This window comes from Odontomachus brunneus, unplaced genomic scaffold, assembly GCF_010583005.1.
Source record: "Odontomachus brunneus isolate Ranch 3 - 2012 unplaced genomic scaffold, Obru_v1 Obru_scaffold_080, whole genome shotgun sequence".
NCBI lineage: Eukaryota > Metazoa > Arthropoda > Insecta > Hymenoptera > Formicidae > Odontomachus > Odontomachus brunneus.
This window is the reverse complement of record NW_022639530.1, coordinates 804979-820022: the sequence shown is the minus strand read 5'-3', so window position 1 is coordinate 820022 and position 15044 is coordinate 804979. Positions and strand designations below refer to the sequence as shown.

Sequence of the window (15044 nt, the reverse complement as noted above, 5' to 3'; positions counted from 1 at the left end):
TCTATTCACCAACCAATAAACGTATCCGAAAAGCTTGTCCTAATGCAGTGCAGCTACAAAGAACATGTCTTAAATCTGCGCGGTAAAACTTACGTGTACGCAACTAGTTAGAGAATCGAGCCCTTGGTCAGTCATGTTTTCAACCACGCAATTATACGCTTAAGGCCATCACACACAAAATTCCGTAAGAACTTAAAACGTAAGGAAATCGACCAATCCCAATCGAGCACTCGGCTCTTCGTACCCCCTCCATTATTACGAAGAACCGAATACTCGATTGGGATTGGTCGATTTCCTTACGATTTAAGTTCTTACGGAATTTTGTGTGTGATGGCCTTTAGTATGAACACGAATTACTAGAAAAGAAAATGGGCGTAAAATGGACACGCATCATTTTACCGGCAGGGTCTGAAAATGGGCGTAGGGAATGTAGTTCCACCTAAAAAATGGGTGCAGATGGCGCATCGAACCAGCGTGAAAATCGGTGTCGGCCAAAACGTATGGCATGGCCGCTCTCAGGTTTTTCTCTATCGCTATTCTTGACTCATAAAGTCGAGTCAGAAAAGTTTTTGAATGCAGTCCAGGATTTTGTCAGTTCTTTGACGTTATTAAACACTGGTAAACGCAAGTATAAGTGTAAGTAATTTATTGAAACTCATCTTAGTGGAAGCTTGAAGCCAACATTGAAAAAGAAAGTGAGTAAATAATTTATAAACACATTTTTACATTTGGTATAACTATATTTGTTTAATTTATAAGAGTTTATGATGTGTTAAAAGTAATATTTGTTAAAGTGTTGCTTATAAATAATTATATAATTAAAAATTACATGAATTGAAAACTCTAACCTAATCTCTCACCTAACTTGAATGTGCACGAGGCAATGGCTCAAGCTCGCCGGCATTCTTCTCCTTTCACGTTATATAGGCAAGGTTTATTTGATGCTGCAAATGTAAAAAATATGTCGTATGACTTCATTTATCATAACTTCATTTGAATATTTGTAGCTTTTAATGGATCCTACAGGTTATAGATTGCTATCCTTGTTTGCTGTGTGTAAATATAATGTAGTGAATATTTTATATATATATAAAATATTGTGTGTGTGTTTATATGTGTGTAATCTTACAAGTATAATGCGTTTGAAGAAAAAGTAATTATATAGAAAAAGCTTTTCGACTTTTTTCATTTTATAAAAAAAAGTAGAATTCTATGTAATTTTTACAATATAACTATATATAAAGGATCGCATGTTGTTTTCGGGATTTATAACTTTGAGGTATCGGAATTATATGTTGAAATATATTTGCAATGAAAACGCGCGGTTTCCGTTATCTAATTAATTTAAATCGTGATACTCCTAACCTAACATAACCCAACCCAACCTGTATTAACATGATATCAATATATATTATCAGAAGTTGTTTATTTCTATAATCATACATCATATTATCCTAGGACATCTTGTTGTGTAAAGTAGTTTTTCTGAATAAATAGTTTCTCTAATATAATTATATATAGGTATGTGTTTTTTTGTTTGAACGGATAGTCTTTCCAATGTAGTTAAATATGTATGTGTGTGTGTGTGTGGGGATAAGTAATTTAAAAAATATTTCCAGTGATGAGTTTAAGCGGTCTGACGTCGTTGATTCAGGCAGTTAATATGACACATTGTTTCGCGATTTTTAGATCTCCTAATTCCGCTTCCTTTGTCCAGAGTCTGAGAGAATCTCCATTCCAAAATCGTGCAAATAATTCTATCTTTTTCGTCCCGATTGCTGGTATTCGTTCTTGCTTTTTCTGTTGTCGCATATAAATTCGATTGTTAAACGATGGCCATACATTTTTCCAAATAAAGTTGTAGCGCTTCTGGTTATCATAATTGAGAAAACGCTGACGCGTTCGCGCAGTAATTAGGAATATATTTAAACCTTCAAAGTTTACAAGTTTGTAATATAAAATATATACTACAGGAGGACTACAATATTTGAATATTATATTAATTAAATTTACTTTCACACTTTATACTGTTATTTCGACTCTTATTATGATTGATTACAAACGCGAACGTGTCAACAGCATTTCTTTGCCTGAACAAGTTAACCTCGCTCAGGCAGCATTTTGACCACGTGGTAACCTCTCTCGCGTATCTGTGATGCGCACAAGGTTATGTGTGTGTGTGTGTGTGTGTGTATGTGTGTATTTTTTTTATTGACCAAACGGATATATTTCAGTTATAATCTTAAAAAATTCTTCAATCCCTTTTAAATAATCAAAACATTAAAAATTCCATTAAATATCCAATATAATGTTATTTGCGATATTACAAAATATAATATAAATATATTACATGCACATGTATATCCATATACATATACTATATATACATATAGGATATGTATGTACATATATACACTCATACACACATACATATACATACATACATATCTCTTTCTCTTTTCTTTCTATATAAAAAATTACTGAAGATAAATATATCAATAAATCCATACTAAACATTATATCTCTGTTTCTCAGATTGGGTTACGTATCCGAGAATAATAATAATAATAATCGTGCTTCTTCAAACTTGGATAAAGTTCACTAGCAATATTCTATATTGAAGTATGGACAATAAAAAATAAGATTAATTTATTTTAATTTTCGTAGATAAAAGCTGTAATGCAAAATGGTCAAAGCTAAGAAGAACTTATCTGAATTTGCACAGCAAAAGCGTGCATGGAAGGATAAAAAACAGTTGAATCCATTTGAAATACATATTAATAGAGAAAAACAGAAGGTACTTGGCCGAAAGAACAAAAATGATCGTGGGCTTCCAGGCATTTCAAGGGCAAAGGCTATCAACAAACGTAAACAGAGTCTTCTTCAGGAGTATAAGATGCAAAATAAGGACAATGTTTTCTTAGACAAACGTATAGGTGAAAGAGATTCTGCTATGAGTGTGGAAGACAAAGCAATGGCAAGATTTGCCAGACAACTCAAAAAAATGCATAAGAAAAATATGTATAATTTAAATGACGATGAGATACTAACCCACAGAGGCCACACACTTGAAGAGATTGAGAAATTTGACGATCCCAGAAGCGAAGATGAGTTTAGCGATGAGGAGAATAGTGGCAAGTTGGATAAAAACTTTGTAGATGGAGCTCATTTTGGAGGAGGGCTACTGTCGAAACCAGAAACCACTTCATCTAGGAAAGATCTGATCGACCAGCTTATTGCAGAATCAAAGAAACGTAAGGCTGAAAAGCAGAAAATACGTGAACAAACGATAGATCTAACAGAGAAACTCGACTCCGAGTGGAGAGACCTTTTACCTCTCATGTCTGCCTCGAAGAAGACCGACGAGGACGCGACTGAAACGACAAAAGCTGATGCTTACGACATAACTGTGCGGAAATTGAAATTCGAAGTTAGGGGTAATCCATCGGATAAATTAAAGTCGGAGGAAGAGATCATTCAGGAAGAAAAAGAGAGATTAGAGGCACTTGAAGCAGACAGATTAGCAAGAATGAAGGGATGTATGTCTGAGACAAATAATAAATCTAAGCATAGATCTGCCGATGATCTCGACGATGGATATTTAATAGAGACTATTGCTGAAGATACTGACGACAAAATTGACGATAACACAATGACCAATAATAGCAAAGATAGCGATAGCCATCAAGACGAAATATCTTCAAACTCGTCCAATGCTGAAGATAGATCTGATCCAGAATCGAATAGCGAAAATATAGGAGACGAAGATTCTGAAGATAATTTCTCAGATCTGGAAGAGTCTGAATCGTCTAGCGAGGATGAAAACAAAGCAGTTAAAAAGCATGTTATGTTTTCAAATGGCCTCACGGAAGAAACCAAGCAGACGAAACAGCATGAAGTGATTTACCCGAAGCCAATATTGAAACAGAATAAAACGGACATACAGAATTCATCGAGCAAAGATAAACAACAGGAGATTATAAATGATCTTTTAAAACGAAAGGAAGTTATGGAGAAGACGCGAGAAGAACTTCCTTACGCGTACAGTGTTCCAGAGAGCTTCGAGGAATTAAAAGAATTGTTAGAGACTCAAACTTCGGAGTATCAATCGATCATCGTAGATCGTATTCTAAAGTGCAATCATTGGACGTTAGAAACAAAAAACAAAGAAAAATTATCAAAATTATTTGTGTATTTATTACAATATATTCATGATTGTGCTTCTCCAGATAATGCTGACGATCTGGTCAGGTGTTTCCAAATTTTTGACAGGTAAGCATAATTTACATTCACAAAATATACTACAAACATATCAATATATTAATTATTTCTATAATTTTTTTTTCCAGATTGTGTCCTTATCTTTACGATCTAACACATATGAACCCTGAAAATGCCAAAATTTGCATTCAGGATATAATCAGGGAAAAACATGATGAATTTGAAGCAAATAAACGGAAATATCCTGACATGGATACGGTATGTATAAGGCCATATACAACATGTTTCTAAATGTTTTCTTTAACTAAAAAATATTAAAGAATAGCATGAGAATAGCAAAAATCTGTGTTTAAAGAAAGTAATGAGTGCTGCAATTTCGAGGGACGTAACTTATTTATAATATACTATTTTAATATACGTCCTCGTGCAATATATGAAAAGAGTTAAATATAATAATATATAATATAGTTTTACACTATTTTTTGTTAAATTGAAATATTTACAATGTGTTTTAGCTTATATTCTTTAAACTGGTATCCTTACTGTTTCCAACGTCTGACTTTAGACATCCTGTTGTTACTCCCTGTTTGGTATTTATGTCACAAATATTACTCAGAAGCCGTATTAAAACTCGAAGTGATGTCGCAAGAGGTCTTTTTATATGCACACTGATCTTGGAGGTTAATATAATTGAACTTTTTAATTTTATGATATAAGATTAAGCAAATACATTTAACGATTTTTGAATATGTAGTATGCAGCATTTAGCAAACGATTTCTACCATCCGCCATAAACTTTTTACGAGGGATTGTATACACAGCCACATCCGATATATCAGTACAGAAAATGAAAATTATACCGCCTTTTAAAGCAGGACGTAATTTTCTAGTACTTGATGAAAAATTGACTGACATGGACATTGATCCAAATGGTGCACATATGATGGCAAGTGATTTAATACTTGAAGAAATGGACAATGGGTTCAAAATAAGAGCTCTACTCACCGCTGTAAATCTGATAAAAGAATTTAAAAACCAATTACAAGAATTAGAAGCAGTATATTCGATATTTGAACCAATACATCAATTATTGAAAGTTAATAAGTTCAAAACCTATCCATTAAATCTGAAAAAGCACATAAAAACGCTTCGTAAGGAAATTGAAGTTTTACAAAACGCAAAGTTGAAGTATATAGTACTTGAAAAGAAACTGCCAAAACCTTTAAGGCAATATGAACCAAAGATAATGACAGTGTATGTATAAATTACTTAAAGTTTTTATTTAAAAAATGTTATGTAATCTACATGTATACTTTATAGAGGACAAAATGTTATATATAAGTGGTTATTTATTAAGTTATTATTTACAGTCAACAATGTGGTATTATTTTAAATAATATCTTTTTATAGATATGATTGTAAACAACATAGGCCCATGTCCAAGGAGAAGGCAGAAAGAGAAAAGCTATTGCATAAATATAAGAAGGAAATGAAGGGTGCCATGCGCGAGATCAGAAGAGACAATTCCTTCTTGGCTAAAGTGCGGATTTCGCAACAAATTAAGAGCAACGCTGAATCTAAGCGTAAAGTCAAAGAAATTTTCGGTGAGATTGCGATGCAACAGAGCGAACTAAAGAAGATGAGGAAGAAATAGTGAAGAATGAAGAAATGTACAATTATAGAATTGCAGTATAAACATCATTCTTCTCTTCCTTTTTTTTTAAATAGTACTCTAGAAAAAGAGAGAACTGTATTTTTGTTTATTTTTCAAATTCATCATGCTTTTATATACAAATTTTACAAATCCATTTTCTGGATTCATATGTGCTAGATTATATAAAAATAAAGACACAATCTAGAAAAAAAAATTAAAGGTATAATTATTACACTGATATATTTGTAACATATTTTACAGATATTTATACCAACTAGTGTAATGCGCACAGTATGTATATTATGTATATATATTATGTATGTAAATATGTAATATAGTAATTTTAAAATACATTTTTAAGTATACATAATCTCTGGTATCATGTTCTCTATACACATTATAAATATCTGGTTCTCAAACTGTAAAACTTCTATTTGGCTAAGTACCTTCTGCATTTCCTTGCATATATTATTTTTCTCAAGTACTTGATTAATTTCATTTCAGATACATCGAAATTAAGCTTTGGATTCAGTATAAAACAAGATTAAAGTACCAAAATTTTCTTAATAATTGATTTGTACAGATATGTTTCAATACAACTAATTGATAATTGATTCAAACAAAATCAATCAAAAAATATTTAACTGACAGTTGATTTCAACGAATTCAATTAAAGACTGTTCAATTGACCATTGGTATGAACGATGGATGGAAGGCATCAAAGATCGTTTAACTAACAATTGAACTTAGCAAATTTAATTAAACGTTATTTAATTGATATGAGCAAATTCAATTGATTCAATCAAAGAACATTCAATTTACTCAAGGTTACAATTGATTTGTGGATCAAGCGGCATGATAGTGATTGCGACGCCAACCCAGATAGCACAAATAATTAAAAAAGAATTCAGTCGTATGTCACCAATTTGGAGTTCATTTTCAGATGCAAAAAGAATTCTTCAGAGTTCAGTTTAATGACAAGAATTCTTTTTGCATCTAAAAATTAACTCAGAATTGATAATATACGACTGAATTTTTGAATTCTTTGTGCTATCTGGATACATAACTAACTATAATACTCACTAACTAAATAATACTACCCATACAAAAGTTTGAAAAAGATTTCAGAAAGATCTCAGAAAGATCTCAGAGAAAGGTTCAATATTTGTGCTGTATGGGTAACTAACGAAATAACTAATAAAACACAATATTCAGATAGTAATATAGAATGCAAATAGAATACTATGAATGTTTACAGATTTTCTACTTTTCACAAATAGGACACGACAATAGGATACGTGGCCTTATATGGGTTTTTTAAGGCCGGACAAAAACTTTTCAGATAACATGCAACATTTTGTTGCATAGACGTCTTTTAGATATCTTTTTGACATCTTTTAGACATGCATGTTACCTAACCACTACGATGCTGGTCACAAAGGAACTGACAATTCTGGGCGCTCTTTTGCACACAAGTTTCTCCTACTCCTAGCATTTTTTAGGAGGGGGCAGAAAATCTGGGACCCTTCAATGTGCTGAAAAATTTCTATAAGTAGAAATCGTCCGGACTCGAAATACCGATATAAGGTCACTAAGGGTTAAATCATATGTCTCTCTTTATTTTTCCTTCAATTTAGACAAATAGCGTATTCAACTGCCCTGGGTTAATCGCTCCGAGAGTGATTAATGACGTCATAAGTCTCTATTAGCCAATCATAAAGCTTATAAATACTTGTTCGACTAATAAACGTAGGCTGAATAACCCAGAGCCAGTCGAACATACTAAAAAATAGACGTATGATTTAACTATCAGTTAATTTATCAAGAAGTTGATACAACCGGTCCGCAGCCAATGATGACATTACAGTACAACTGTCTATACTAAACTAGGGTTGCATTCCTAGATTGCATTTCAAAACGTTCTTTTTGAGGAAAATTTTACTCAATACCTATAGTTCACGTCACATATACTATAGAATATCGAAAAAAATTTCCTCAAAAAGGACGTTTTGGAACACAACCTAGATTGCTAACAAGGGCTTCGAATGTGTGTCGCGTAAAGTTTCCGGTTGCATGCGAGAAAATGGCGGCGGTTCTGTGTGTGTGACGTTGTGTATGTGACGTGTCACTTATGTGAGTACTTACACGTACAATGTGAATCAGCATGGCCATTAAATTACTGTCGTAAAACCAAAAATGCCAGCATCTTATCGCATCAAAAAATGTCGTAATAAAAAAATAGATGGTATTGGACGTTATTTGCTCTGCTCATTTTCAACAAAAGAATTTTATGACTAAACATATTGAAATATTTGGCAGTAGCGGCCATTTTGTCGCATGCACCGGAAACTCTATCAGACACAATCCATTACATGCTTTTAGATAGCCTGTTAGCAATCTAGTTTAGTATAGACATTCGGGGTCAGATTCTCGAAAATATCTCGCATTCGACATTTAATGAAAAGCTATAGTATACATAACATCAACTATAGCTTTTCACTAAATGTCGTATGCGAGATATTTTCGAGAATCTAGCATCTGTGCATCACAACCAGTCGAGTCGATTGGCTGTGACGTCGCGTACGCATGCGCACGAAGGCTGCCGCGTGGGAAAGATTCCCACGCAGCGCATCACTGGCTCACAGTGGAAACGGGTAGTTCGCGATGTAATAGTCGGCAGACGGGGAGGTTATTCCTGATGCTGACAATGCTCGATCATGTTAATCCTTAGTTGACAAGAAGTTGACAGTTCACAGCGTAGACCGATTTCCTGTTGATAATCCTTACGCGCGTTGAATATATATGTATGTATATATATATGGGCCTCGTTTTAACCGCTCATTGTAATTTCTTTTTTACGGTATTATTTTATCATTTCGTCGCTCGCACGTCTGTCCGCCTAACATTGTACGAACTGTTCGTTATTTGACGATATGATGCCAAACACGGACGTTTATGACAATTTGTACCTGTGAGTATCAGTATTTTTCTATTTATCTATTTTTCTAATGCTTTGTCGATCGACACCAAGTGAACCTTGAAAATGTCGACTCGATGTTTCGCACTGAATCGCTAATTTCAACTGCTACCTCACCAAGGTACGCCACTCCGGAGAAATTTTATGTGGAACCGGTCGGGACCAAAGTCCTGCTAGTGGTTGATAGAGTGAGTCAGCAGATCTATACTCAAGGTAAATCAACAACTGTCTCTATCTCTGTTTCTTCATCAATCAGCTGATTTAATGAGAAATTTGTGCTCTTGGCGCAGCTGGCACAGCTAGTCAAATTCCAACAACTGCCAGCCGTCGGAAGATATGGGGCTTGGTTGGGACTATACGTCTCTTAGCATGTCGTTATCTTATTGTCATCATGGATGCTCAAATGTGTGGCACTATAGCAGGCCATCAGATCTATAGGATAGCCTCCACTGAGGTGATACCCTACACAAGATCATTTCTTCATCTGACTGAGAAGCAAGTGCAAAGCAATACCATGTACTTGGAGATGATGAGATCTGTCTTGAGCACTCCATACTTCTACTTCAGCTATACGTATGACCTCAGCCACACCATACAGAGGCTCCATAACACCACGCCTGAGTTCTTACAGGTACACACACATACACACACACACACACATATAGAATAACCTATGATAATTGTACATACTAAGGGCAATTTTTGACGATCATTTCGTACATGTATCAGAGTTGAGATGCTCATCCTGGCACTGTAACTATTACACTAAAATATATTGGTTCTTTTTTATGTGCGTAAATTTGAGACTGTTCCAAGATAATTTTTTATATTTATTCCTATTTCATATTTTTTATCTTATGTTCCCAGATAGCACAGAGAATTAAAAAAGAATTCAAAAAGAATTCAGTTGTATGTCACCAATTTGGAGTTCATTTTCAGATGCAAAAAGAATTCTCCACAGTTCAGTTTAGTGAAAAGAATTCTTTTTGCATCTAAAAATGTACTCAGAATTGGTGACATACGACTGAATTCTTTTTGAATTCTTTGTGCTATCTAGGATGTTATCTTACGTGAACATAAGATAAGAAATTACGTGATAAAGTGTGTATAGAGGAAACTATGAGGATAGTTAGCACACGGTTAAAAGAATATCAATTGGCAATTAAATTAAAATACATAATGCAATCTACACTATCAGAATATCAGGATAGAACATTAAGATAGAAATAAGACATCAAATTCTATTTGATTAAATAGCAGTTTTAGTTAAAACTAACGTCTTCTCAAGGAAACATAGGGAATATTGGAAATTTATAAACATCTAAATAACTTCATCAGAGATAGCGGATTAAGACCCAGTTCTGTTTGGCAAATCATCGTGGTCTTCCAGAAGAGTTTATCCTACGGCGTGAAATTCTACAGATCAATGACCGCATCCTCCCCCTATCATTGTTCTGACCCTCTCCCCCACTATGCCCCTTCTTCTACCCCAAATTACCAGAATGGTTTTTTTTTTTCATAAGACACTTCGCAAGAAAGTGGCAGTTTCAGATCGCTCTGTTCCTTGAAGAAGTGAATTAAAATGTTGACAAAACATTGGAACTAAACACAAGGAAGACGCGAAAAACAAGCAAAAAATAAGAATATTCCTATTAGAATTAAAAATTTTCCTATTGATCTCAGAAATATGCTCTCTTAGTTTGTATAGTTTGTCGTGGGACATTCTGTATACGTTGTATACAATTCTGTAATTACTCTGTACGATATCACAAATAAGCAATTTGACATTAGAACTGTGTCATCGTTTAGATGCCGCTTCATGACAGGGCAGATCCTAGGTTTGTATGGAACGCCTACTTACTACAGGATCTAAGTGCCAGACCAGAGCAGTACAAGTTCTGCTTACCCATTATCCATGGCTGTATCCTTTGATATGTATATATACAGTCGTATGCATGAAGATTGTGAAACTTTTTTAGACAAGTTTATGAACAGGCAATTTAATGAGACTGTATATGAAAAATATACCCTACATTCAAGTAGGATGCATCCTACATTAAAATGCAAGGAGAAAGTTTATGAAAGTAAGCTGTTTCCGTTCTTTTTTGTAAAAAAAATTACTTGTTATCATTATTTATTGCCGATTTTAAACAGAGATCCGATTTTAAAGAAGTTACAATAATACTATTTTTGGCTCCTTGAATTTAAACGAAACTAGAGAGAAAATATGCTCCCATATGAGCTTCATAATACTCCAAAAGAATTTAATCTTGAACTTCATCATTTATGAATTGTTACACTTTGAATAAGAACGATTTATGTGAGATTCGACACTTTTCGATGATATTGAGACATTTTATGACAATGTTCCTAACGTTACCACCAAATTTCATCAAAAATTTATCAAGAATATCATCTAGAATAAAAAAGATGAAAACGATACAAATCTGTACACTGTCATTCACAGCATCGAAATCATGCTGCAAATATACACGTTATCGTCATATGTGCTATAGTGATTTAGGATATGGATATTATATTCCACAGTTATAGAGTCGAATTGATTTTTCCATGAAACGTACATACATATGTAAACAAGAAAAATAAGGTGTCCAATAGATCGACTTATTTGGGAGAGGGAAGGGAAGTTAGAGGAACAGGATGTAAAAGGATGGTTCCCTAAATTGTTCTACTTGTGAAGGAGAAGGATCAAATCAGAAAAAAATTCTTATACACTATAACTGTTACTCGTTAAGATGTTGAGCAGATCGTCGATGACTATCAACTATAGGAGAGGTGATAAAACCTTTTCTTAAGAGCAATCTCTGCTCGTTCCTACAACTGTCTTGCCAAGGTTACCTTCACTCTATAGGACTATTAAACAAACAAATTATGTTAAATTAATAAATTACTTTTAACTTAAACCCAACTGTATAGCTACAAATACAGTGAACAAGACAATCTATAAGTCTATATAATCTATAATGATCTGTTCTCTAATATTCTTAAAGAAAACGTATTATAAAGTAACGATAAAGAAACTTATAAGCAGACGCGTAAATACCATTGTATTGTATGAACTTGTCTAAAGGCGTCGCAACTTTTATGTAAATGACTGTATATGAGATGCAATTTTTCATCGTAGAAACAATGCGTAGCCATTTGATGACCTTAACACTAAAATTTAAATACAGTCGTTTCACTGAACACAGTGGTCGTGAACGGCATAGCATTTAATTGGGGTATCGTTTCCAGACGTGGTATACATCGCGCTGGTACAAGACTGTTCTCGCGCGGTATAGATTCCACTGGAAACGTTTCCAATTACGTAGAGACGGAGCAGTTGATTGAGGTGAATGGCGATCGTAGTTCCTTTGTGCAGACACGCGGATCTATCCCTCTGTTTTGGTATCAAGCGCCGAACTTGAAGTACAAGCCGAAGCCGCAGATCAGTCCTCACGAGGACCATCAGAGCGCTTGCGCTCGGCACTTCGACGTTCAGATCTTTCACTACGGAAGACAGATCTTGGTCAATCTGGTGAACTTCTTTTTCCTCATATTATGTAATTCAGTAGCATGTTGATCATAATTAAATAATCATTTTTCATGTAGCCATATCTCATCTGGTAGATATTTCATCTGTCAATTATTTTATTTGTTTTCCTTGTTATCTAATCTCTATTTTCAATGCATCTGTAGTTATAAATTCGATATCTTATATATTTTTCACTGATATTCAGTTCAAACTAAAAGTTAAAACTATTAAAAAATTTTCTTTACAATTACTTAATTTTCAATACATATTGCGAGCAATACGATAAAAACTAAACTTTAACGATCAGCTCAAAAATGTATATAAAAATGTATACTATTTATGATAATAAAAATGTATTTTATGATCTATGGTCATAAAAATATATACTATGATATTTTGAACAGATCGATCAACATGGGCCAGAAGCTCTACTTGAAGAGACATATCGCAATTTAGTCCAAAGAATCAACAACCAAAACGTTCGATACGAGGCTTTCGATTTTCACGCGGAATGTCGAAGATTGAGGTGGGATAAATTGAACAATCTAATGGATCGATTAGCCCACGATCAAGAACAAATGGGTTACTTCCTGCTGATGAAGGATGGAGCGCTGCTGTCGGTTCAGGATGGTGTTTTTCGTACAAATTGTATTGACTGCCTAGATCGGACGAATGTTGTACAAAGCATGCTGGCTAAGCGAGTTCTTAACGAAGTGTTGAGCAGATTGGAAGTCCTTAGGAAGGTGGAGGATCATCCTGCATTTGAAAATCTTTTCAAGCAGGTACGCGTGACGTTAAATTGTTTTTTAAATAACAACAAGATTATATATATGTATATATATATATATATATATATATATATATATATATATATATATATATATATATGTCTTCTTTAAATTTCTAACATTAAATACATAATATTTTTTAACATGTTCGCTACTTCTTTTTATCTAGAAAACTGTTTACTAGAGACTACTTATATCTGTATATGACGCTCGATAACGAACGTGTTGATAATAACGATGATGCAAATAATACCAAATGCATCGAAGTAGATTTTCACTAAATTTCTCTTCAGGTCTGGGCTGATAATGCGGACGTAGTAAGCATACAATATTCCGGCACGGGTGCGTTGAAGACTGACTTCACGCGCACTGGCAAACGTACTAAACTGGGCGTTATGAAAGACGGTCTAAACTCACTCACGAGATATTATAAAAACAACTTCGCCGATGGTTACAGACAGGTGAAATATATATAGAAAATCTTATGAAGAAATTTTCAAGCATTTTTCTCCAACGAGACTGCAATTACGTTTCGTGTGTGACAGGACTCGCTGGAACTCTTTCTGGGTCGCTACATCGTTCAGGATGGCGAATGCACCTCTATTCATTGTCCTTTAGATTCCGAGCGAAACTGGCGTTACGCTACATTCCCACTTGTCCTCATAGTTGCGTCCTCGATGCTGATCGCGCATGTGATCTTGCCGTCGCGTTACACAACGGAGGTCTTGTTGTACATGCTATTTTGGGGTGGCATGGTAGCCGGCACCTTCGCCACCATTATCCATCACGGCAAGCAATACGTTGACAAACCGAAATTACTTTAGATACAATTCTATGGTTCCAAATTATATATATTGTATGATACATCCATCAAAGATGTGCGATAAGCGTGTAGAGTTATTATTTGGATAATTTTTGGTCAATATTTCGGTTCTCATACCGCGGCACAAAGATAGATAGATCTCATCGCGCGACACACTAATGACGCTTATCCACCCGTGAATTAACATCAGGTATCAAAAGGTATGTGTGTGTGCGTGTGTGTGTGTGCGTGTGTGTGCATGTGTGTATATGTGGGAATGTAACGTTATGTTTAAATTTCCATAATTCGATACTGCTGTTCGCGTTTCCGTAACATCGACTGGAGGAAGTCGAGTGGCATTTTTATTTGCGGTACAGGGTCTATGCGGGAACTTGGTGTCCTATTATTACGAATTGTCTTGCACTTTCTGCATAATAGGTAGTAAAGTAACACGATGCTCGAACTCGTTCTTTTAGAGTTTACTTGGCATGTCGTAAGGAGCTCTTGTAACATATTATAGAAATCTGAGCCTCTGGTCTCCGGCAGCATTTGCGTGTGTAAGGCGGTCGCGAACAGAGTCAGACCACAGAAAATGTGTTTGGTACACACCGTCCATAGATAACCGCCTGCGAGACCGATTTGTCAGGCGCAATCGTATGAACAAGCTGAACCGGGGATTGAAAGACTCGTTTTCAATCTCTGACTCTTATTGATTGTTAGAACTTTTGTAATGTTGGAACCTTCTCGTACGAATATAAACTCATAGTTGTGTCTTGGATATATTTTGTGATGTTTGAAGAAAATAAATATTTTTCATTTAATATTTTACTTGCAGAAGTTTTATATTATATCATATTTATATTTCTTATATGAAATATTCTTTTGGATTTAAAGAAAAATATGTGTAAAATGACGTTTTTCATAAGAACAGTTATATATATATAATGAGTTTTTAATTGATTAAATAGTAACAATAGAATTTATATTTATTTCCAATTATAGAATTTATATATATATATATATATATATATATATATATATATATATATATATATATATATATATAT

General features: G+C 34.2%; 2 protein-coding genes across 3 annotated transcripts; both read left to right on the top strand.

Moving 5' to 3' along the window:
* Positions 1-482: 482 nt before the first annotated feature.
* LOC116847564 (nucleolar protein 14 homolog) lies at positions 483-6245 on the top strand. 2 transcript variants are annotated; one of them, XM_032822665.1, is made up of 6 exons: positions 483-695; positions 2668-4272; positions 4350-4479; positions 4737-4901; positions 4976-5475; positions 5632-6245. In XM_032822665.1, the coding sequence occupies exons 2-6, from the start codon at positions 2687-2689 to the stop codon at positions 5873-5875; spliced, it is 2625 nt and encodes an 874-aa protein (XP_032678556.1). In that variant the 5' UTR covers positions 483-695; positions 2668-2686; the 3' UTR covers positions 5876-6245. The 2 variants fall into 2 exon arrangements, with proteins under 2 accessions (XP_032678556.1, XP_032678557.1); XM_032822666.1 differs by lacking the exon at positions 483-695 and adding an exon at positions 733-1521.
* A 2233-nt stretch (positions 6246-8478) lies between these two features.
* On the top strand, positions 8479-14805 carry LOC116847565 (phosphatidylinositide phosphatase SAC1). The gene is made up of 8 exons (XM_032822667.1): positions 8479-8846; positions 8974-9065; positions 9143-9483; positions 10662-10773; positions 12047-12390; positions 12792-13169; positions 13469-13636; positions 13721-14805. Exons 1-8 carry the CDS (start codon positions 8809-8811, stop codon positions 13997-13999), a joined length of 1752 nt encoding a protein of 583 aa, XP_032678558.1. The 5' UTR covers positions 8479-8808; the 3' UTR covers positions 14000-14805.
* The last annotated feature ends 239 nt before the right edge of the window (positions 14806-15044 follow it).

Bases quoted from the DNA above. Each gene is read 5' to 3' on its own strand.
- LOC116847564 (XM_032822665.1), top strand. From the start codon at position 2,687: ATGGTCAAAGCTAAGAAGAACTTATCTGAATTTGCACAGCAAAAGCGT. The intron at 4,273-4,349 runs GTAAGCATAATT...TTTTTTTTCCAG, and splicing joins TGTTTCCAAATTTTTGACAG to ATTGTGTCCTTATCTTTACG. The intron at 5,476-5,631 runs GTATGTATAAAT...ATCTTTTTATAG, and splicing joins GAACCAAAGATAATGACAGT to ATATGATTGTAAACAACATA.
- LOC116847565 (XM_032822667.1), top strand. From the start codon at position 8,809: ATGATGCCAAACACGGACGTTTATGACAATTTGTACCT. The intron at 9,484-10,661 runs GTACACACACAT...GTCATCGTTTAG, and splicing joins CCACGCCTGAGTTCTTACAG to ATGCCGCTTCATGACAGGGC. The intron at 13,637-13,720 runs GTGAAATATATA...CGTGTGTGACAG, and splicing joins TCGCCGATGGTTACAGACAG to GACTCGCTGGAACTCTTTCT.